Source organism: Gobius niger, assembly GCF_951799975.1.
Source record: "Gobius niger genome assembly, chromosome: 18".
NCBI classification, from domain to species: domain Eukaryota; kingdom Metazoa; phylum Chordata; class Actinopteri; order Gobiiformes; family Gobiidae; genus Gobius; species Gobius niger.
The window spans coordinates 26,690,513-26,716,191 of record NC_136869.1 but is presented as its reverse complement, the minus strand read 5'-3'; the positions used below and the strand labels follow the sequence as shown (position 1 = coordinate 26,716,191).

Below are 25,679 nucleotides of genomic sequence, written 5' to 3'. Positions count from 1 at the left end.
AGGGCCTGGAGATCCATCATGTCTCTTTCTCATGTTTCGTCTCCTCTCATCACTTGCTCGTGCTCAGAGGCTTTTATTTTGTAGGAGCGTCTGGCCCGGGCTGCCACACTTCCTCTCTCTGTTAACCCTGGAGCTGCCAGACCCGAGCCGGGACCACAGGGAACGTTCACAGGAAGAAAGACGACTTTGAAGAGCAACAAAAGCAGATTTTACTACTTTCATGCTCACGTTGTTGTAGTGTCTGTTTCGTTCGTCAGCGTCACCGGATTTGTCATTTCACAGCTCAAATTTCCTCCATTACGTATCATTAAGTTCTCATGGCTACAGAGCTGGGTAGAAAGTATTTACTCAAGTAACTCAAGAGTACCTCCAAATGAACATGGAAGCATTATGGACTATAGTGTTGAGGAGTATACGTTTTGTTACAAAATACTTGCCTTAAAAAGTATTCAGTAATGTAATCTGCTACTTAGTCCATATTTATTTACAATATTTTCACAACGATTTGCTTCAAAAACAGAAAAACATGAAGCCACGCAGGTCGGCCTGTGGGAAACTCACTCACCACTAACTCACTATATATTATATATTATATATTATATATTATATATTATATATTATATATTATATATTATATATTATATATTATATATTATATATGACACTGGGTATTGTGTGCAAAGCAACACATTTCCTGAGTAACACAACCGTGTCTATTCTTTACCTTAATACTCCTATATTACTGTATTACTATATGACCTATAACAAGTTCAAATCATTTGAAAGCTAAGCAGAAAAACATCCCAGAAAAGTGCACAAAACTGAAAACTGTCAAAAACTGAAAATCAATTGATCCTGGAGCGTCCGACACACACTCATGCACCGTGAGTGTGTGTCAGAGCAGCAGTGCATCATGGGAAGAGCCTGACATGGAGTGTGGGACCTGGGGCCATATTGATCACAGAATACACACACACGCACGCACGCACGCACACACACACACACACACACACACACACACACACACACACACACACACACACACACACACACACACACACACACACACACACACACACACACACACACATACTTGTAAATCAGTACAAATGGGGACCTCAAGGCAAACTGCTCCATATGGGGACCCCATTTTTTTTAAGGGAATAGAGCCACCAAAACCACTCTCAAAATTTTTTCTTGAGCCTTGGGCTCCAGATGCAAATTTTGAACCAAAATCTCCTAAGTTTTCTTTTTTATTTTTTGTCCGGTAATTGGTGACTTTTGGGGACCTGTCTATTATGTAGTACCTGAAACAACCACCAGATGGCAATAGTGGGGAAAATGGTATTTCTTGTATTTTTTGTTATTTTTGAATGTTGGTAGATAGGTTAACAGGAAAAAGGAGGAGGTTTAAAACAAAAAAATTTATACCCAACAAATGTTCATTAACAATGAAATATTTATTTACAAAAAAGTGAACATGGGTCTGTCGCCCAACGGTTTGCCAGTTATCATGCATGTTCTTCAACACGAGTAAGTTGGAGGGAAAGTTTAATAGAATTCTTGACTAGAGACCTGCAACGGGCGGGAATTCTCACGAGACTTGCAGGACTCGACACTAATTTTGTAGGATCGGTCAGGATTCATAAAGCCTTAGGCGGGAACGGGCGGTCAGACCAAAACATAATCCACAAAATCCATTCCTGTACAGGTCTCTACTTTAGACTCTTGCATAACTTTACGATTGCACAACAGTATGAAAACTCTACCTCTAGCTGTTACTTCCTGTATTTAAAGGAACAGGCCACCGGTTTTCCATACTGACATATGTTCTTACCTGAGCTTAGACGAGTTAATGTGCACCTGTCTGGTCTTTGTGCGTGCACTCAGTCAAAAAGACCAAAGATGTTGTTAGCATTTAGCCTCATCTCCACTCCTCTATGGGGCTAAATGGGGTTAAGTTAGAAGCCACCAAGCTCTTCCACGTTTCCCATATTTAAATACAGTTACATGAGTAGTTGCACCTCGACATCTGCGCAGTAAGACGCCAAAGTGCTTCTTAAGTGTTATTACGCCTTACAATATAGTTCCCCTTTTCATCCACTTAGAAAATTGACATGTTTAATTTTGTGTAACTATACTTGGATCTCACATAACCATATAGGGGGAACGTGGAGGAGCTTGGTCGCTTCTAACTTCACCCCCATTTGGCCACATAGAGGAGAGGAGGAGAGGCTAAATGCTAATGTCTATGGTTTCACACATCAAATCACAATCAGGCTCAGGCAAGAACATATCTCAGACTGAAAAAACAGTTGCCTGTTCCTTTAAAGGAATAGGCAACTGTTTGTACATACTGAGATATGTTTCTTACCTGAGCTGTGACGAGTTCTTTAGGACCTGTCTGATCTTCAGTCACGAAAAAACACAGCGCAGACGGCGTTAGCATTTAGCCTCTCCCTCTCTCCTCTATAGCTCCAAAACAGGTCAAGATAGAAGCTACCAAGCTCTTCCACGTTTTCCCTATTTAAATATGGTTACGTGAAGTGTTCCACTACAAAGTATAATTACACAACATTAAACAATGTGGATTTTCTAAGCGGATAAAAATGGGAACTATATTGTAAGGCGTAATAATACCAGGAGTAGTTCGAAATCCGCGCAGTAATATCTTCACTTTAATGCACAGTAATCTTCACTTTACTGTGCGGATGCCAAATTACTCCTGGTATTATTACGCCTTACAATATAGTCCCCCCTTTTATCCGCTTAGAAAATCCACATTGTTTAATTGTGTGTAATTATACTTAGTGTAACACTTCACGTAACCATATTTAAATAGGGAATAGGGAAGAGCTTGGTAGCTTCTATCTTGACCAGTTTTGGAGCTATAGAGGAGAGAGGGAGAGGCTAAATGCTAACGCCGTCTGTGCTGTGTTTACGTGACTGAAGCCACGGGGGAAGACCAGACAGGTCCTAAAGAACTCGTCAAAGCTAAGGTAAGAACATATCTCAGTATGGAAACACGGTGGCCTGTTCCTTTAAGGATCAATAAAAGCCAAAAAATATATATACAACAGGACAACGTTTTCTTTAGCCAACTCTTACAAAAACGGTTTCTGTCATCGTACCTAATGTGTCATAAGCACTTACTTACTTACTTATTACTTTCTTTTACAACTTTGTCGTCTCCCAGCCTCAATCCGGTTTTTGACGTAAAATTTGACACCCTCCCATTTCCTTGTTTGAAGTGCCCCAGCAGACTCTTCAATACATTGGATGCACTGCGCCTTACCAGGGACCTTTCCAGACTGAATGTTGTCCATGAGGGTTTCTTCTACTGCATTCACTTCCTGCACTGTCCACGGTCTCTTTTTTCCTTTAGATCCTGGAAGATATGCAAAAACTAGAATCAGAACACTTTTTATTGCCATTGTTTGAGAACAGGTTCACAAACTAGCAATGTTTCTCAGTACAATCGTGCAACAAACATAGAATTCAGGTAAAAATAAGCTATACAAACTTTAAATCTACAAGGCCATAAGGGCATGCAGAAAAAAAAAAAAAGTAAAATATAACAAGACGACAACAAAGACATAGACATGACTTACTATGACTTTACAGACAATAACCAATTGTATTGCAAGTAGTTGGAATGAGCTTTACCAGTGGAAGTAGACATTTCTTCTGTTGGCGTCCGTGTCTGCAGTCCCTTTCCTCCCGTCTGTCCTGAGTGTTCAAGACAAGTTATTAGTAAACTAAACTAGTATATAGCTAAAAATTCTCTTTTCCTTGGTTCTATGGGCATAAAGAAATCATTGATTTCACTCACCAACATGAAATTGTTTTTTTTTATGTTTTTTTTTTTTTTTTTTTTGTAATTACAGCTTCAGCTTTATTTCTGTCCCTTTTAAATTAAATGTATGAATTGTGAGAGCAATATATACATGGTTCACACAGTAACTAATGCCAACGTCAACACGTGTTTGAAGACCCACAGAATAATAGAGGGGCCGGGGACTTAGCATAAGTTCCTGGATGTTTCTCCCATAAAATGTATCATCACTTCATTCTGCAACACTATCAGACATTTCTGACCAGTACCAATCCTTCCACTTCTGTTGCTCTTGTGTTGCTCGCTCCAGTCTCCCTCTCTTTACTCCTCCATCCCTGTCTTGTATCCGTTTCTCCTTCGTCTTCTCTCCCCCTTCCTCTCCCATTTCTACTCCTCTCACTCCCCTCCTCCCTCTCATCCGTTTGCCTCTCTCCCCTCCGCCTGTCCTGCATCTCTCTCCTCAGTCTCCTCCTCTCTCCCCTCCGCCTGTCCTGCATCTCTCTCCTCAGTCTCCTCCTCTCTCCCCTCCGCCTGTCCTGCATCTCTCTCCTCAGTCTCCTCCTCTCTCCCCTCCACCTGTCCTGCATCTCTCTCCTCAGTCTCCTCCTCTCTCCCCTCCGTCTGTCCTGTATTTCTCTCATCAGTCTCCTCCTCTCTCCCCTATGTCTGTCCTTTATCTCTCTCACCCGTCTCCTCTCCCCGGTCACACTCTCTCTTCTGTCCTGAATCCATTCTTCCCGAATCAAACAGCCAAACTCTTTCCTTCATTGATTGTTTAAAATACCTGGAGACTTCGAAGAAAACACAGGGATATGATCTTCACTTCCTGGTTGAAAGTTTTGGAGTGCAGGCTCTCCCCTCTTCCTGGTTCCTGTGGACATAATGAGATTAATCTAAGCAAAATACAGGAAATAATTGGCTTGTTTTCTTGTCCTTGGTCTCCTCCCTTTGTGTCCTTCGCCTCCTCTCCCTCTCCCCCACATGTGTCAAGTGTTACTTGTTCAAATACCTGGAGATTTTGAAGATGACAAATCTGGGGCTGAGATTGGATCAGTTTCATCATCTGATGCTTCTGTGTCTTCCATGACCCCCTCTAAAAACAAAAATGAAATGGTTACCAGGACACTTAATAGATAACAGGAAGTAACAGTACATGACATTGTGAAACTTATCTTACCTTGTGGATCTATATTTATTTGATCCAGATTCTTTCTATGTGGTTGCTTCTGGTGGGCAGATGAATCGTCGTCTTCACTGTCTGTGCTGCTCTTTGTGTGATCTGGGACATACTCATCTTGGCTGCCTTCAGATGTGGACATGTCATCCTTTCTGGGGTTTGACTGAAAAAGACAAGACTCAATTATGGATTTGGGCATGCAGTCATTTAACAGGACACAACCTGGACGCAACTAGACCTGGACGTGAACAGGTCTGGACAGGAGACCAGACCTGGCTTGTGTCCGAATGTCCACCCTAGTCCCTAACCCCTCATTCACTATATAGGCCTGCATTATATAGTAGACGGTATAGTCCACTCATTCTGTTGGCGATTTGGACAGAAGCCACTACTTTCTCCGAGCTGCGCGACGTCACATGCACTGCGGCTGCAGATTTCTTTATTTCTTTTTTCTCAGAACTTATTCATTAGACAGAGAGACCTTTTTTTGACGGGTTGACCTTGCTAAAGTTTCTCCATGAGTTGAGTGGCTGAGCTACACCTCAGCAAAATAAAAAGTCAAAGTCAAACTTTATTTGCTATATAAAAAAAAGTGTTGGGAAAATATATAACTTTCGTGGGATAGAGTAATCTGTTTTGCGCATAATCTGTCATGTGGACAGAGATATTTGTTTATATTGCTGTAGAAAACTCTTTATTAAAATATCCGGTTAACTATGGGGCGTTATTTTTTTCCTTATAGGCTATATGCACAGTTTCCCCACGTGACGTCTTCCTGGACAGTCAGCCAGACGCTGGACTTCTTGTCGCTGATCGTTTACGTTCACAATTAGCAGGTTCTCACACAAACGTAGAGAAGCTCAGGATCTGGTTAAGGACAACGAGTTACTGATGGAGTCACAGCAACGTGTTACAAACATCATGTTCACTGTGAATCTGTCCCAAAGGGAACGCCAGCTGTCGTAAGGGCGGAGCTTTTATCTTAGAGCTAAAGGCTAGTGTTAAAAAATGATAATATAACATGTAAACAAGTAAATATAATTTAAACTAACAGGACGATTCTTTTTTGCGCAGGCTCGTTCCAAACGCCTCGCTAGTTTTATTTTTTATTTTGTGTTAGCCGCGTTAGCCTCACGACAAAAACATCCACGTTATGAACACGGAGTTTCCTCCAGTGAAGTCGTTACGTCTCATGTAATATTTTCTAACCTGCTCCAGTCACATCTGAACTTTTACTCGCTGTCCTTTACCAAATCTTAAGCTATTGCTTCATTTCTGTGGGACCTGCTAATTCGGACAGGAAGGACAGCGTCTGGCTGACTGTCCAGGCGGAAATCACGTGGGGTCACTGTGCATATAGCCCATTACCCTGCAGTGTCTTGCCTTAAACAATATTGTATGCACAGACTTACAACTTGAGGTAGTGATGTAATTTCAAAGTTCTTGTGTGTTTTCTTTGTGAGCCACTCTTCTTGTCGGGTCACACAGGCATCGTGGTGATTTCTCAATGTCTGCAGACAACAAAAATATCTTACTTGTGACTACAAAACAAAACAAAAAATCACTCGCTGTGTTTACATGTATCTGCCCTATGAACAGCATGAGACTTAAGGTTAAATCGTTGGATAAAACATTATGGCCATGTAGTGGTATTCCTTTTATACATGCATTAAAAAATGAATGAATAAATAAAGCCTTTTCTATACAGTACAGTGGTTCACAAGAAGAAGAAAAAACATCTCACCTCAGATTTCCCATGTCCCTCTTTATCCTTCGACTCATTCATTGTTGCTGAAAAAATAAAGTTGAGTTAACTATGGTAGCTGTGAACAATCTTTGCTTAACGTCCTGAGATCTCAGACATAGTCTATTGTCCCATTGTTATATGAGTTATTTATGTTTAATGTGGCAGTCTCAGCTCCACTTCCCACAGCACATGGTGCTACAGCAGCTTCTTACCACAATGCTAAACATGTTCAATGTTATGGTTATTCTCAAAGCTAAGACTGGGTCAGACAGAAAAGTTATGGACGACCCAATGCAAAAAAAATGCCCACCAGTATTGTGGAGCTCAAGATAAATGTCTAATTACTTTACACCAACGTTTTAACTGTATAATGTATTCCTTGTTAAAGAAAAGTGAGGCCACGTGAGTCTGGTTTTGCTAATGTACAACTAGCATGATAGCTAACCACCATGCAGCTAGCTAATCAAGCTAATATCCACTAAACTTTTCAACAATCTAATCTAAAAAAAGAGCCTCATATACCTTCCTTCAAGTAGACAGTTGAGCAAAAAATAAGTCTGTCTCTTTATGTATTGTGGTAGAAATGAACAGAAAAGCTAGCACATTGCCACAGTACTTAGCACTGTTTTTGAAACGTTTTTGAGCACATATCTTAGAACATGAACATTGCAAACTAATTTGTCATGTCTAACATAGTTAACTCTCCAAAAAAGACTTACCAGTTTGTTGACTGTAGGCTACGTGACATCTGTCGTGGACGCAGATGCAGAGAGATGCAGAGCACGGGTAGTGGCACCACTAGCTCCTCCCCCGCAATACAAAATGGCGGCCAGGGATTTTGCAAACCAAAACAAACCAATGCTAATTTTTTAAAGAATATCAAAAGACAAAGGGTTAAATAAATTAGACGAAGGAGGAATGGCATTTTCACATATGCCTACAGTGAAAATTGTGCCTGTGTCCACAGGCTACTTAAAGCCTTAATATCCAATTTATTTTTAGCATTGATTTCAAAAGAAGAATTAAATATTAAGAGTTTTAAAGCATGATGTCTGCTAATCAGCTATGCTCCAACTTTTGGACACAGAATAAAAAATGTTCAATTGAAGATTTGTCTAAAACTTTATAAACTGAAAAGTTTTTCAATGTAGTATTGAATGTTTTCTTTCTTGTAAAATATTGCGCAATGGTCGGTAGTTAGCACATAGCTGATACCTGTGTGTCACGATGTAGTCAAGCCACCATTTTGTATAATGGGACAGTTTAGAGATGGACATTATGAGTACCTGTTAACCCTGGTTTGTGTATCACGACGTAGTCAAGCCACCATTTTGTATAATGAGACAGTTTAGAGATGGACATTATGAGGACCTGTTAACCCAGGTTTGTGTATCACGATGTAGTCAAGCCACCATTTTGTATAATGAGACAGTTTAGAGATGAACATTATGAGGACCTGTTAACCCTGGTTTGTGTATCACGACGTAGTCAAGCCACCATTTTGTATAATGAGACAGTTTAGAGATGGACATTATGAGGACCTGTTAACCCAGGTTTGTGTATCACGATGTAGTCAAGCCACCATTTTGTATAATGAGACAGTTTAGAGATGAACATTATGAGGACCTGTTAACCCAGGTTTGTGTATCACGACGTAGTCAAGCCACCATTTTGTATAATGAGACAGTTTAGAGATGGACATTATGAAGACCCGTTAATCCTGGTTTGTGTATCATGATGTAGTCAAGCCACCATTTTGTATAATGAGACAGTTTAGAGATGGACATTATGAGTACCTGTTAACCCAGGTTTGTGTATCATGATGTAGTCAAGCCACCATTTTGTATAATGAGACAGTTTAGAGATGGACATTATGAGGACCTGTTAACCCAGGTTTGTGTATCACGATGTAGTCAAGCCACCATTTTGTATAATGAGACAGTTTAGAGATGAACATTATGAGGACCCGTTAATCCTGGTTTGTGTATCATGATGTAGTCAAGCCACCATTTTGTATAATGAGACAGTTTAGAGATGGACATTATGAGGACCTGTTAACCCAGGTTTGTGTATCACGATGTAGTCAAGCCACCATTTTGTATAATGAGACAGTTTAGAGATGAACATTATGAGGACCCGTTAATCCTGGTTTGTGTATCATGATGTAGTCAAGCCACCATCTTGTATAATGAGACAGTTTAGAGATGGACATTATGAGGACCTGTTAATCCCAGTTTGTGTCATGATGGAGCATCACCACCAGTCTGTTGTTATTGTTGATAGGGATGCACCGATACTACTTTTTTCTAAAACTGTTATGAGTACTTTGACTTGAGTAGCCTACTTGCCAACACCGAATACCAAAACGAGTACCATGCATTTTTCTCAAACATTCTTGTGTATAGATGGTTTATAGACTATATCATAGCAGACTAGTTAGTAGTTACCCATTTACCTGAGAAACGTAGATTTAGTTATATGAGAATCTTACATATGCTATTTTATTCTTTTTTTTTATTGAATATAATTTTCATTATTATTAATCATTTTTTCCAAGGCTTAATTTGTCATTTGTTTCTTAGGTCCTGGATACCTGATACTATCGGTGCATTACTAGATGTTTGTTTTCTAGTTCGTTTAAATGGACCTCTCAGTCTTAATTGTTCTTTAAACGTCACTATTGTAAACAAAACAACAATATTAACAGCTTTAATATAGCTCCTTTTTCACAAATTGTCCCGACCGGCTTAATGAGGAAAGCAACCAGAAGGGCGGTTAAATACCAATTTTATTACAAAGTTTTACTACAAAAATGTGGCTGGAGACCAGGCTGGGACTGAGCTGAGCCACCAGGCCAGATGCAGCCAATCTTAGGGGACAGCTGAGAAGCCACACCCAGTAGCCATGGGGGAGGGTGGAGCCCCTGCATACAAAGAGGTGAGAGGGAGGAGCAGAAGCAGGACACAAGTCCCTCCCCAACACTCAGACAAGCCAATTTAAAATTCTATTTGTCAGTCAATCAACTGTATTTGATGAGAACCATTCATGCAAAATAACTCAAAGTGCTTTACAAATATTCACGCAATGGTTAATGACATAGATTTAATGACTGATTTAGACTTGATTCAAAGCAGCCAGCGCTGTTAATAAACGCTCTTGTAGTGAAGATAAAAAGAGAGAGGCCGCTATGAAAGTTCATGGGAGGCAAATGATGTGGTGCACATTGAAGTTGGTTTCACGTTGGATGTTGGATATTCACTTCCAACACTTAGGTAGGCTACTGCTCTGGAGACACCTACAGCATGTTCCACACAGCCCACAGCTCTAGACTGGTGAAATCCTGTTCATGTGAAGCCTACATAAAATCACATTTATGGCACTTTTCTACCTTCATCTGGTGAAAATCGTGGAGGCAAACAATAACAGTGATCGCTCCTAGGACAGGCTATAGATAGACTCAGGGCAGATAAAAGTCCCTCTGCAGATAGGGCTGAAGGCTGAAGAGAACATTTATTTTATTTTTTAGGATTTTCTTTTGGCTTGTCTGTGTTAACAAATCATGTTAACATTACGCTTATATTGAATTAAGTTGAAATAATAATCATTAAACGATAATGGTGGTGACTGTGGCACAGTTGGTAGAGCGGGTCAATCATGATCAGAAGGTCGGGGGTTCAAATTTGCGTACTGACCTTGTGTCCTTGGGCCAGACACTTCACCCTCCATGCCTCAAGTGTCTGCGTACACTGTTGTATGAATGAGAGAGTGAATGGTTCCTTGCTGTGTGCCTACAGTATGTAGGTGGAAAAGCTCAATATAAGTTGAGACCATTTACCAATAAAATTTATCCATTTTAGTTTTAGCAATGGTAGCTAGTAGCTTAAGAAAACCAGTTACCGTCAAGCCCTAAATATTTCTCATATCCTGCTTATTTGCTTTTTTTTAATTGCATTTTACATTAAGAAAACAACTAATATTTTCATGCATTTATAATGTAAAAGGTTACAAAGGTTGAAGTTGTAATAAGTGCAGTGCAACAGCAAACACATGGTGGTGGTGTTTTGTGGGGACTTGATGATACACACTACCAGAACATGGTGTCATATGAGGACTGATGCAGTACCAACAGCCACCTTGTGGGGGCGCTGTTTTGTGGGGACCTGTGATACACAGAACCAGAACATGGTGTCATATGGGGACTGCAGTACCTCAGTGTGTCCACTAGGGTCGCATACACTCACACTAATTCAGGTTTTGGACATTCTGGGGACTTCTCAGGAAAAGTACATGGGGCCCATCTTGAGGCCATTTCTAGCCGTTTAAAAGCATTGTGCCTCTGGGGACCTCAAATGAGGTCCTCATAAGGTTTTAGGTCCCCACATGGCTGGTGTGTATACAGGCGGACGTCCCCACATGTGATGCTTTACAAGAACACACACACACACACACACACACACACACACACACACACACACACGCACACAAAGGTCGGGGGTCAAAGGTCAGGAAGAAGAGGGCTCTGAAGCCACTTTCCAATCACACTTTTTTACAAAAATGCAACAATAATGTGACACAACAGGCGACAAAAAAATCATAGCCCAGCTTTGTAGGTCTGAGCTTTCAAATGAGAACTCTGGCCTACAGGCTGTGCGCTGCAGTCGAGAAGCTTTTAGAAATGTGCTCTGTTAAGAGTTTAAGCTCCTCATTTCAGCACTCAACTTCCATCACTACGATCGACACGCACAGCCTTAACAGCGTGTGGACGTTCACAGAGCCTGATCAGTCACGCAGAAGAACTGGTTTGGAGACAGAGACAGACGGAGCTCAATGGAAAACAATCAGAGGGCTCCCCCTGGTGGCCATGTGGTGGAAATGAAATATCTAAATAAACTGAGCGTATTTTCCCAAATCTCACATAATAGGTTAGTGAGACTCCTCATTTGAAAGCTAAGACCTACAAAACTGATTGGAACTTTTTGTCACGTTTATGTCATATATTTATTGTGTTTTGTCTCCTTTTTGTGGCTTTTTCATCAGTCTTTTTGTGAGTAACAAAACCATGTCTATTCTTTCCTTTAATACTCACATATTACTGTATTACTGTAGAATGTGTGTTTTTATCCTTGTTTTCGTCACTATTTTAACGCTTTTCCCCCAAGAAGCTTTTAGATTTCCAAATGCTAGCAACATCTTTGGTCTTTTTGCATGACTGAGCGCACGCACAAAGACCAGACAGGTGCACATCAACTCGTCTAAGCTCGGGTAAGAACATATCTCAGTATGGAGAAACACTGGCCAGTTCCTGACATAAAGAAAGACAAAGCATAAACAACTAAACAAACTGGTATAACTGTATAATCAAGTCTAAACTTTAAATTGATTGACTGAACAATGAAGGTAATCACTGTTTATCTGCTTAATAAGTAACAAATAATGTTTAAGAAATGATCAAGTACCACTTTGTTACTTTGTTACTGCACATTTTGTTGCATTACTGTGTATTATTGGTTATTACAAAATGCAGTTTTATTTAAGTGCATTACATTTTGAACTGTTAATACAAAATATATTGTACATTTCGTCAAACCTTCAGGTAAATAAGGTCAGAACTCTCAATGTGAAAGTCGCTCACAAGGTTTAAAGGTTGGCTGTAGACGCCTGGCCCAGGGGCGGACCGGCCATGTGTCCATCCTGGAAGAGCACAGAAGGGCCACCGGCTCTAGGGCCACCGGTCCCGCCTCAACCGAGCTTTACCCAAATCTAAAAGCTACAAAGAAAAGCATCAAAATAGCGAGAAAAAGAGGATGAAAAGAAAACAAAAATGTGCCGGAAAAGCAACACAAAAAGTGACGAAAAATGTGATGAAAAGTAAAAAAAAACACGACAACAAAGCAACGAAAAGGCCACAAAAACACAACGAAAAGGCCACAAAAAAGTAATGAAAAAACAAACAAAAAATGAGGTTAAAAATTGTGGCGACTTGACAAAAGTCACGATCACTCTTGTAGGTCTTAGCTTTCAAATGAGGCGTTACATTGTTGCTCTCCAGTCGAGAAGCTTTTAGATTTGGGTAAAGCCAAACTGGAGAAAATGCGCTCCGTTAAGGCGGGTGGTAAGTGTCACATTTACGCTCATTTGGGCCAGACCGGTCAGAGTCCAGGGCTGTTTTTCAGTCCCAGTCCGGCCCTGGCCTGGCCCAAACAATGATCTTTATTTGGTCCCAAATGGGATGTTTGAGGAGGCAGAACACGCACTGAAGGTTTGCTTCTCGGTAGAGCCGGGGGCATTTGGGCAGAGGAAACCCTTTAACCCTGAGGCCATCCTGTGTACATTTTTGTATTGATGATTTTTCGCTCTCTCATGTCTTTTATATTGTAGACACACCTATAAAATCACACACATCACATTGATTTTTTCCTCCTTCTTTTGTATACATTTCTTAAAATACTATATATATTTCCAAAACATTAAAAAATGTAATTGATTTGAAAGGCCATGCTTTTTTTTTTATGTTTGACAATTTTGGAAACAAAGTAGTTCAAGTGATTTATGCAGAAAGTAAAAAAAATATAGCTGTATGGCGATCTTATGTTTTTAAGAGTGTAAATGTGTGTACACGAGGGTGGGGAGTGAGGCGCCACTTGAGGATGACACAAGGTACATTTACTTCACAGCTTTGTTTTTGGGTTTATTTGTTCGGGACAGTGCATGTTAATGAACAAGCCCCCCATGCACACTCTCAAACACACTCTCATTCATCCTGGCCTATTGTACATGTTTTTAGTGGTAGGGGAAACTGGAGTACCTACGCAGACACAAGGGAGAGCATGCAAACACAGAAAGGCCCCGTCCAGGTGGGAATGGAACCCAGGACCTTCTAGCTGTGAGCCGCTGCCATGCCGCCCATGCAGGGGCGGACTGGGACTGAAAAACAGCCCTGGACTCTGACCGGCCTGGCCCAAATGAGCGTAATTGTGACACTTCCACAAATACATATTTTAACCTCTTACCCCCCGCCTAAACCAAATGCATTCTGTCCTCTTTTGGCTGGGTAACACCTCATTTGAAAGCTAAGATCCACAAAACGGACCCTTTTCCTCGCGCTGTTGCTGTGTTGGGTCACCTTTTGTATGTTTTTTTTTTTCTTTCATTTTTGTCACATTTTTATTGAATTTTTGTCACATCTTTGTTGAGTTTTTGTGACATTTTTGTTGGAATTTTTGCCACTTTTTGGTTGAGCTTTTTGTCACATTTTTGTCACATCTTTGTTGAATTTTAAATTATTTTTTCTATCATTTTTTGTTGTGTTTTTTTGTCCATGTTTTTCTCATGTTTTCATCCTCTTTTTCTCGCTATTTTGATACTTTTCTTTTTAGCTTTTAGATTTGGGTAAAGCTCGGTTGAGGCGGGACTGGTGGCCCTCGAGCCAGTGGCCCTTCTGTGCTCTTCCAGAATGGACATATGACCGGTCCGCCCCCGCGCCCATGTGAGCCTTATTACATGTAATATCTGTATAATATATGAAGGAGAATGAGCACAAACAGGTTTTATTTCAGCACTTTTTATTTCTTACTCAGAGGCACGATACATTTAACAGGGCTACCTTCATCTACATGTGTGTCCACCACTGTTCTCCCCGACGGAGCTCTGCTGCCGGGGGCCCGGGGCCCGAGCACCCCCCCACCCATACGTCTATCTTTTCAATGTTTGCCTGTCTCCTTCTCTCCTCATTTACTCATATGTGGGCGTGTATGTTCCCCTCACTGACGCACAGGCCCCGCCCCCGAGCAGCAGCAAGCCCCGCCTCCTCCTCCTACACGTCCTACTGGAACAAATGGGACATGGTGATTGGTTAGTTGAGCCTCAGTGACACCTGTGAGGTAGATTTCCTTCTCCAGTCAAGAATCTAAAACATAAACAGAGCTAGATTTGCCGCCATAATCCTCTAGATCCATATAGTAGAAAGCTAATGCTAGTTAGCAGGTTGTGTTCCTGTAACTTTAGGCAGAGCTCAGAGTTTCAAAGTGAGATGGACAGGGCAGGACGGTGGACAGTGTCATGATCTCAGATGGAGGGCAGGGGTCAGTACAAGTCTGAGGGAGAGAAACAGAAGCAAAAAATAAAATGGACAAATGTTGAAATGGATCCTTATTCAGTGGTGATTGGATTCACTGGGTCATGGAATAATAATTTCCTTGTGGAGCGGGTCGGTGGTTTACAGCTGGTTTATGAACTAAATATGAAGGGGGGGGTTCTTAAAACACGCTGGATAAGGAGAAAGAGTGAGAGAGCGACACGTTTATTAGAGGAGATTCAAACTAAGGATGTTTTTCTCCTTAAACGTCTTTTTGCCTCTGTCAGATTTGTATCTTGTTGCTGATGAAGCTGAAATGTAATAACTGGGTTCCATGATGTTTAACAGCACTTTTAGACTTTATATATGCAGCTCAAATCTCAATTACGTGAAAAATAAAACATAGGTAATATATAAAATATTAAAATCGTAAATTGAATCGCGACACCTGTCAGAAAAATCGCAATGAGGTTTTTTGTCAAAATCATGCAGCCCTACCATAGAAAATGATTGGACCTTCATTTTCTCATCCAGAGAAGAGGTTGAATTTTGTGACTTTTTCGGACCGGGTTGAATACTTGTGGATTTGATGTCTTTCTAAAACGCCGCCTGAGCTTTGGAGAAGCACGAGCTCCAGCCCTCCATCTGAGATCTGGACACAGCGCTCATCCACGGGTCCACAGCCTCCACGAGCTGCGTGTGTCGAGCCGCACTGCGCTGGCTACAGAACAAAGAGCATTAACGCTAAAGAAACAGGAGGTCAACAACACTGGACACGCCGTTTCAGCGGAGCGTGTTCACCGGACCGGCCTCCTCCTTTCTGACTTTACACTTCAACAAACAGACATTGATTAATTGTTTGGGTTCGAAAGATTTAAAAACAAAACATTTATTCATTCGCCACATAAAACATCGTGTAGGATCATTTTAAGAAAGTTAGTCTAGTTAAATACGTCTGCATATTCTCTAGCGTGAAGCACACTTCCATCATCAACTTAAAACATGCACAATATGCTCCAGCCAAACTTAAAATGGTTAAATGCAGAGGACATATTACTCTAACATGAATAGGGACTTTTATGTTGTCGTTTTCTCCACATAAACTGGAATTTGACAGTTTGTGTGGATTTGACACTGCTAGCAATGACTTTCAATTGTACTGAATGGAACTGGCTGTGTTGCAGAAAACATTAGTTTGCCGTAAACCTGCTCGTTGAAACAGAGGAGCCCAGAGCCGTACAAACACAGGCTAAAAAAAAGAACAACAGAAAAGCTAAGCTACATCGCAGACACAGACATGACAGACACTAAAGGGAGAAACTGTGGAGCTACACCAGGGCCTGAACTCCCCCCAAACCCCCTTCGCCTAAACTCCAATGAAAAGTGCTTTCTTCTTTCAATTCTAATTTATCTTTACATTGTTCAAAGGATTGTCTTTAACGCTACGTCCACAGTTTCTCTTTTTGGCACTTTTTCCCTTCTAACTTCCTCGACGGGAAACCTACATGACAAACTCCGGTGATAAAATACGAGAAAACCTTAAAATGACTAAGTGGAATTAAGTGCTATACAGTTGGTGAGCGGCGAAAGTGTCACTGTAGGCTCCGAAAAACAAAGCAAAAAAAACAAAACAAAAAAAGACCCCAAAATTGTGCGACTGCGGGTGACAAATAAATAGATCTAAAAGTGATTCGAGATAAACGAGGGTGCCATCTTTGAAGGCAGGCGCGAGTGGAAAGCAACTAGCCAATCCCGTTGTCTCGACAACGCCACTCGCCTTCTCACCGTGACGTGCGCATTAAAAGCTCGTTAAAAAGCTATGCTACGATATGGCTATTTCTCCAAATGGAAAAAAGGATAGTGTAATATTCGTATATAGTACCATTAGTGTGCTTCCATTATAAGATGTACAGTCCCGCCCACTTCCAAACCTGCTCTGGTCCCGGACATCAGCGTTCATTACTCCCATAGACGTTCTGCTGCGTTTAACCAGAAAATAAACCCCAGCCTTAGTGTTAGAAGTTTGACGTCCAAAACTAGAGCAGTTTGGAGCGGGACTGTTGCGCTCCATAGAACTATATACTCGTGCTCTGCGTTAAATTTGAACTACTTTACACAATGAATTTACAGTTTCAACAAAATTCTAAATAATCTGAAATACAACAATCTTCTCGCTTCGTGTCCCAATTCCAAAGCAGCTCCTGGAGAGCCTTGCTCTGGCCTCGGCTCCGCCCACAGGTCGACGACATGAACACACGAGGAAAGAACACGGACATGAAAACAGAAACCAGGACAGAAAAGTATAAAGTGTCTCTATGCTCTACAGCGGCCCGGCGCCGGCGCACTCAATGCCCTGAAAGAGGTCCGTGTGTCAATCAAAAGGAGTGGTCCCGCCCTCCGGGCACGCCCCCGCCCCCAGCAGGAAGAGCAGTTCCCATGGTAACAGCCCGCGTAGGCCAATGGGCAGGGGGTTGATTAGGAGTAGATGGTGATGACCTCTCGGCCTCCTCCTCGCACCAGCAGCACGCGGTTCAGTCCTTCCAGAAGAACCTCCAGGAACTCCATGTCTGAGCCACAGAGTCAGGGAACAACAGGCCACCATTTATATCTAAGTCCAGTGTGTATACCTCACCATTTATATCTAAGCCCAGTGTGTATACCTCACCATTTATATGTAAGCCCAGTGTATATACCTCACCATTTATATCTAAGCCCGGTGTGTATACCTCACCATTTATATCTAAGCCCAGTGTGTATACCTCACCATTTATATCTAAGCCCGGTGTGTATACCTCACCATTTATATCTAAGCCCGGTGTGTATACCTCACCATTTATATCTAAGCCCAGTGTGTATACCTCACCATTTATATCTAAGCCCGGTGTGTATACCTCACCATTTATATCTAAGCCCAGTGTATATACCTCACCATTTATATCTAAGCCCAGTGTGTATACCTCACCATTTATATCTAAGCCCGGTGTGTATACCTCACCATTTATATCTAAGCCCGGTGTGTATACCTCACCATTTATATCTAAGCCCGGTGTATACCTCACCATTTATATCTAAGCCCGGTGTATACCTCACCATTTATATCTAAGCCCGGTGTATACCTCACCATTTATATCTAAGCCCGGTGTATATACCTCACCATTTATATCTAAGCCCGGTGTGTATACCTCACCATTTATATCTAAGCCCGGTGTGTATACCTCACCATTTATATCTAAGCCCAGTGTGTATACCTCACCATTTATATCTAAGCCCGGTGTATACCTCACCATTTATATCTAAGCCCAGTGTGTATACCTCACCATTTATATCTAAGCCCGGTGTGTATACCTCACCATTTATATCTAAGTCCAGTGTGCATACCTCACCATTTATATCTAAGCCCGGTGTATACCTCACCATTTATATCTAAGCCCGGTGTATACCTCACCATTTATATCTAAGCCCAGTGTGTGTATACCTCACCATTTATATCTAAGCCCAGTGTGTGTACCTCACCATTTATATCTAAGCCCAGTGTGTATACCTCACCATTTATATCTAAGCCCGGTGTGTATACCTCACCATTTATATCTAAGCCCAGTGTGTATACCTCACCATTTATATCTAAGCCCGGTGTGTATACCTCACCATTTATATCTAAGCCCAGTGTGTATACCTCACCATTTATATCTAAGCCCAGTGTGTATACCTCAACATTTATATCTAAGTCCAGTGTGTATACCTCAACATTTATATCTAAGCCCAGTGTGTATACCTCACCATTTATATCTAAGCCCAGTGTGTATACCTCACCATTTATATCTAAGCCCGGTGTGTATACCTCACCATTTATATCTAAGCCCAGTGTGTATACCTCACCATTTATATCTAAGCCCGGTGTGTATACCTCACCATTTATCTAAGCCCAGTGTGTATACCTCACCATTTATCTAAGCCCAGTGTGCATACCTCACCATTTATATCTAAGCCCAGTGTGTATACCTCACCATTTATATCTAAGCCCAGTGTGTGTATACCTCACCATTTATATCTAAGCCCAGTGTGTGTACCTCACCATTTATATCTAAGCCCAGTGTGTATACCTCACCATTTATATCTAAGCCCGGTGTGTATACCTCACCATTTATATCTAAGCCCAGTGTGTATACCTCACCATTTATATCTAAGCCCGGTGTGTATACCTCACCATTTATATCTAAGCCCAGTGTGTATACCTCACCATTTATATCTAAGCCCAGTGTGTATACCTCAACATTTATATCTAAGTCCAGTGTGTATACCTCAACATTTATATCTAAGCCCAGTGTGTATACCTCACCATTTATATCTAAGCCCAGTGTGTATACCTCACCATTTATATCTAAGCCCGGTGTGTATACCTCACCATTTATATCTAAGCCCAGTGTGTATACCTCACCATTTATATCTAAGCCCGGTGTGTATACCTCACCATTTATCTAAGCCCAGTGTGTATACCTCACCATTTATATCTAAGCCCAGTGTGTATACCTCACCATTTATATCTAAGCCCAGTGTGTATACCTCACCATTTATATCTAAGCCCGGTGTGTATACCTCACCATTTATATCTAAGCCCGGTGTGTATACCTCACCATTTATCTAAGCCCAGTGTGTATACCTCACCATTTATATCTAAGCCCAGTGTGTATACCTCACCATTTATATCTAAGCCCAGTGTGTATACCTCACCATTTATATCTAAGCCCAGTGTGTGTATACCTCACCATTTATATCTAAGCCCGGTGTGTATACCTCACCATTTATATCTAAGCCCGGTGTGTATACCTCACCATTTATATCTAAGCCCAGTGTGTATACCTCACCATTTATATCTAAGCCCGGTGTGTATACCTCACCATTTATATCTAAGCCCGGTGTGTATACCTCACCATTTATATCTAAGCCCGGTGTGTATACCTCACCATTTATATCTAAGCCCGGTGTATACCTCACCATTTATATCTAAGCCCGGTGTGTATACCTCACCATTTATATCTAAGCCCGGTGTATACCTCACCATTTATATCTAAGCCCGGTGTATACCTCACCATTTATATCTAAGCCCGGTGTGTATACCTCACCATTTATATCTAAGCCCGGTGTGTATACCTCACCATTTATATCTAAGCCCGGTGTGTATACCTCACCATTTATATCTAAGCCCGGTGTATACCTCACCATTTATATCTAAGCCCGGTGTGTATACCTCACCATTTATATCTAAGCCCAGTGTGTATACCTCACCATTTATATCTAAGCCCGGTGTGTATACCTCACCATTTATATCTAAGCCCGGTGTGTATACCTCACCATTTATATCTAAGCCCGGTGTATACCTCACCATTTATATCTAAGCCCGGTGTGTATACCTCACCATTTATATCTAAGCCCGGTGTGTATACCTCACCATTTATATCTAAGCCCGGTGTATACCTCACCATTTATATCTAAGTCCAGTGTGTATACCTCACCATTTATATCTAAGCCCGGTGTGTATACCTCACCATTTATATCTAAGCCCGGTGTATACCTCACCATTTATATCTAAGCCCGGTGTGTATACCTCACCATTTATATCTAAGCCCGGTGTGTATACCTCACCATTTATATCTAAGTCCAGTGTATATACCTCACCATTTATATCTAAGCCCAGTGTGTATACCTCACCATTTATATCTAAGTCCAGTGTGTATACCTCACCATTTATATCTAAGCCCAGTGTGTATACCTCACCATTTATATCTAAGCCCGGTGTGTATACCTCACCATTTATCTAAGCCCAGTGTGTATACCTCACCATTTATATCTAAGCCCAGTGTATACCTCACCATTTATATCTAAGCCCAGTGTGTATACCTCACCATTTATCTAAGCCCAGTGTATATACCTCACCATTTATATCTAAGCCCAGTGTGTATACCTCACCATTTATATCTAAGCCCAGTGTGTATACCTCACCATTTATATCTAAGCCCAGTGTGTGTATACCTCACCATTTATATCTAAGCCCGGTGTGTATACCTCACCATTTATCTAAGCCCAGTGTGTATACCTCACCATTTATATCTAAGCCCAGTGTGTATACCTCACCATTTATATCTAAGCCCAGTGTGTATACCTCACCATTTATATCTAAGCCCAGTGTGTATACCTCACCATTTATATCTAAGCCCGGTGTGTATACCTCACCATTTATATCTAAGCCCAGTGTGTATACCTCACCATTTATATCTAAGTCCAGTGTGTATACCTCACCATTTATATCTAAGCCCGGTGTGTATACCTCACCATTTATCTAAGCCCAGTGTGTATACCTCACCATTTATATCTAAGCCCAGTGTGTATACCTCACCATTTATATCTAAGCCCAGTGTGTATACCTCACCATTTATATCTAAGCCCAGTGTGTATACCTCACCATTTATATCTAAGCCCAGTGTGTATACCTCACCATTTATATCTAAGCCCAGTGTGTATACCTCACCATTTATATCTAAGCCCAGTGTGTGTATACCTCACCATTTATATCTAAGCCCGGTGTGTATACCTCACCATTTATCTAAGCCCAGTGTGTATACCTCACCATTTATATCTAAGCCCAGTGTGTATACCTCACCATTTATATCTAAGCCTGGTGTGTATACCTCACCATTTATATCTAAGCCCAGTGTGTATACCTCACCATTTATATCTAAGCCCGGTGTGTATACCTCACCATTTATATGCTAATGCTAACTGCTGTGGTGAAGCAGGTAAAGGATACAGTTCTCGTCCCCTCCGTGGGTCCTGGGGGGCCCGGGCATGTTCAGCAGCACCAGATGGGCCCCCTGGGACTTGTTGACCACCACCTCGTTGAGTTTGACCGCTGTGTGCATCCGCCGCACGTTGGACTGGTTCCTACAGCAGAGCACACTGTCAGAGTGAGGGCGAGGAGAGGGGACACTATGGCCGAGGCCGCCCCGGGTACGAGCAGGCAGAGGGAAGGTTCGGGGGCCACCCACGCTGTTATGTTTTTAATGTTTTTATACCTGTGTTGAGAGTTCTCAGATCTTTGAATCTCCTCAGTTAAAAAAAAGCCCACACATATACTAATACTGTTGGTGAGTGTAATCATTATGTTCATCAAAGCATCATCTGAATGTCTCAAAAGCAGAGGTGGTCAGGTACAAAGTCACACCAATCAAGTACTGGAGAGACTTTACTTGACTTGTTGTTAAGAACTTTCTACTTAAATAAAAAAGTATATAGTGAGGAATTCAGGCACAATCTTTGCTTTCAAAGGTGCAAATCCAACACAATTAAAAACAAATTTGTACTTTCTACTTTGAGAGTTTTTTTTTAGTTGTATTGGAGTAATATTTGACCAGGAGTATCTGTGCTTTTACTCAACTAATGAAATCAAGTACTTCGACCACCTCTGCTCACATGGAAACAGTTCAAAATAATTAAACACAAATTTTAGGAAAGAGACATCATTTTCAGATCATACTGTTTAACAAAGTCGACTTACAGATTACAGATAATTTCTTGGGTCCTTCTTTATTCATATAATTGCCCTCTATATGATAAAGGCAAGTGTCTTTGAACCACTTTTATAAATATACAAATAATTCCAAGAGTGCTATCGCGATCATGTCATTTTGATATGTTTGGGAACAGAATGACATTTATCTGAAAATGTTGCATTGCATTAGTAAGTTAAAGACAAAATTCTGCTTCCCATAAAAACGATGATGAGATGGTAGGGCTGCTCGATTATTGAAAAAATAATAACCACGATTATTTTTGTCATAATTGAAATCACGATTATTCAAACGATTATTTGTTGCCTTTAAAAAAATCCATCAAAAAAGGGACAAACATCCATCTAAAAAATGACAAAAATCCAGCAAAAAAATACAAAAATCCAGCAAAAAAATGACAAAAATCCAGCAAAAAAATACAAAAATCCATTTAAAAAAAAGACAAAAATCCAAAAATTAAAAATTAGAAAAAAAAATGTAAAAATTTTTTTTTTGAAAAATTAAAAAAATAAATAAATATATAATCGTTTTTTTGCGATTATGCTAATTTTGTAATCGTTTACTGTTGTAATCGAAATCGTAATCGAATTTCGATTAATTGCACAGCCCTATGAGATGGATCATCACTTGTTTTTATGGTTTGTTTTTTTGTTTCTTGTATGGCCGTTTAAGCATGATGGTCTAAAGCAGAACAGGACAAAGGCGAACAGCACTTATGAGCAAGCGTTGACAGACACACGAGTTCCACAGTGCACTCCAGCTCCGGGTCCAGGATATTGTCATTTTTCCCACAGATAATTATTGAAATAGTGAGATAGTGTGTAAAAACATGGTGATATATAATAATGGCGGTGAACGTGGTTGACTCAGTGTTTGGTTGTGTTGGGCGGAGGCGGGCGTGCACTGTGAGCTCGGCACACATGGACAGATGAGCACATGAGCTGATGCTAGAGTAAAAGAGGATGACTTACAGGCTCTCCCACTCTCTGCAACAAGAAACAGGACAGAACAGAACAGCCTTAGTGCAAATGTCAGCGGAAGCAACTCATGCTTCACCGCCCCCCTTCAAAGGACCCCACTGGACCCCCCAGGACCTTCTACAGGACCCCACCCCCCAGGACCAGCCTCCAAACAAACATCATTAAAGTGTTTTGCACCTTAAATTATAATACATGCTAGTTACATGTTACAGAAGGGGGACCCGTGATTGTGGGGGTCGCGGCCTGATAAGTTTGGGGACCCCTGCTCTATAGGGCCCTCCAGGACCACCTACAGGACCCCCAAGGACCCTCAATGGGACTCCCCAGGACCCTTTTCTGGAGCCCCTGGAACCTCTACAGCAGGGGTGGGCAAGTTTGCGTCATGGAGGGCCAATTTTCTTGATTGCCAAAACATCAAGGGGCAAACCTCAAAATTGCAGCTCATGTAAAGCACTTTTTTCTGCAGGTTTTGTTCATCAGACATGTCTAAATGATGTAGTCTGTTATGCAAGAAAATGCACCAAAAATGTACAGTATTTTGCTAATTTTTAGAGTGCTTTATCATATATTTTTGATCTCCGATTTGTGCAACATTTGCCCAAATCATCTTGATTCGGCCCCCAGGCATGACATTGCCTACCCCTGCTCTACAGGAACCCTCCAGAACTTTGTACAGGAGCCCCCTAGACCAAACAGCAAGCCCCCCAGGACTGGCCAGGATAGTACAAGACCCCTCCCCCCCGAATCCCCCATAGGACATCCCCAGGCCTCCTCCCAAAAGCCCCCAGGACACTGGACCTCCTAGGAGCCAACAGAATTTGTACAGTGATTTTCACAGATAGGTCACCCAGACAATTGTTTGTAGTGGCTCCATATATAGCCGGCACAGCTGACCACCTTCTGACCACACCCACCCCTCACCCCCACAGTCTACCATCGCGCTTTGAGGCCTGAAGTGCCACAGTCTGTTTGGAGTCACACCGCGGTCTCTCCTTCCTTCTTGCATTTGTCTGTCTGTAGATTAAACATTTGTCTGAATCTGGTCGAATTATCCCCTTTATTTCACACAGAATCAGCCCTTGGTTCAGGCCGAGACTAGCTGATTAGTTTGAACCCAGGGCCACAGGATGTTCACACCCGAAACTTAAAAAAAAAAAAGAGCCACTTTGGACGGGGAGGAGCTGTTTGTTTAAACACTCGATTACAGACTTTCCTTCACCGGAACAGGAAACTTCAGTCGGACACAGACATAGTCCCCATTCATCTTTCTCTTACACTATTCCAAATGGATCAAATAAGATGGACAAAAGAATGATTATATTTTGAAAAGTCTAGGTGAAAAATGAAAATGAAATTTGCCAGCTGGAATCCTCCTTCTCAAACACAGATCCACTGTTGCGTGTTGGCCATGTGGCTGGACAGACTGAACAGACAGTGATGAGTTAGTCTGCGATGCTTTGGACATGCACTAGGGGGCGATACGGACGTGCACGGACTAGCGCAGCCAGAGTGAACACGGCATGCACCAGACTGCAGACTGCTCTCACTTGTATCAGGACATTGGTGGATGACATGGTGTTGACTGGTGTTACTTCAGAACTAAACTAAACTTCAGCTCAAAGCACATTTTGTTGAACACGCTCAAACATTCACATTGAGAGGAGGCTGGAATATAAAGAGCGGAACTAAAACAAAGTACAGGGAGAGCAGGGATAGGACTCTGCTGTTGGGCTGGGTACTGTGGGTTAAACAATACGAATATAGTATTAGAAAAAATAAAAGCAGGTACTGATGATATCTTTAGAGTAGGGAAGAGCGATATCGACAAAAATGAACATCTCAATACTTTTAGGGACTTTCTCTCTAACGATGAAAAGTGATTTTTTTGCAAACCATCAGAAAGATGCAGAAATGTGCTGCAAACATCTGAACGTTACACTCGAAAAGATAATGGTCCTGAATAGACTACAAAAGAGAAGAAAAATCACTTTCCCCATGTTTCTCCAGAGTTTACCATGTTTTTCTTTATCCACATTTTTTTCCCAATAAAAAAAAAGTCCCAAATATTTCTTTTTTTCTCTATTATGGAATAAATGAGCATTGTTCTGTTTTCTGGTTCTAGATGACAAATATTTCAGTATAAGTATCGTTCAGGTATTAGTATCGTAAACCAAGTATGGTTAAAGTAACGGTAAGTGACGCCGATACTTCCACCAAGTGAAATAAACGCACATGTACAGGCTAGCAGCTATCGTTCTCAGCGCTACTTTCACTTTTTGTCCAAGCATACACGTTATTTCGAGT

General features: G+C 41.3%; 1 protein-coding gene across 4 annotated transcripts in view; it reads right to left on the bottom strand.

Annotated features, from left to right (window-relative positions):
• Nucleotides 1-16,293: 16,293 nt before the first annotated feature.
• Nucleotides 16,294-25,679, bottom strand: part of slc12a7b (solute carrier family 12 member 7b) — a 93,002-nt gene continuing 83,616 nt past the window's right edge. For all 4 annotated transcript variants that reach the window (XM_079575909.1, XM_079575911.1, XM_079575910.1 and 1 more), the window contains 3 exons: nt 23,367-23,381; nt 21,636-21,769; nt 16,294-17,400 (listed from right to left, as the gene is read on the bottom strand). In XM_079575909.1, coding sequence (XP_079432035.1) covers nt 17,309-17,400; nt 21,636-21,769; nt 23,367-23,381 — 241 coding nt within the window. In that variant the 3' untranslated portion in view covers nt 16,294-17,308. The remainder of the gene's footprint in view (nt 17,401-21,635; nt 21,770-23,366; nt 23,382-25,679) is intronic.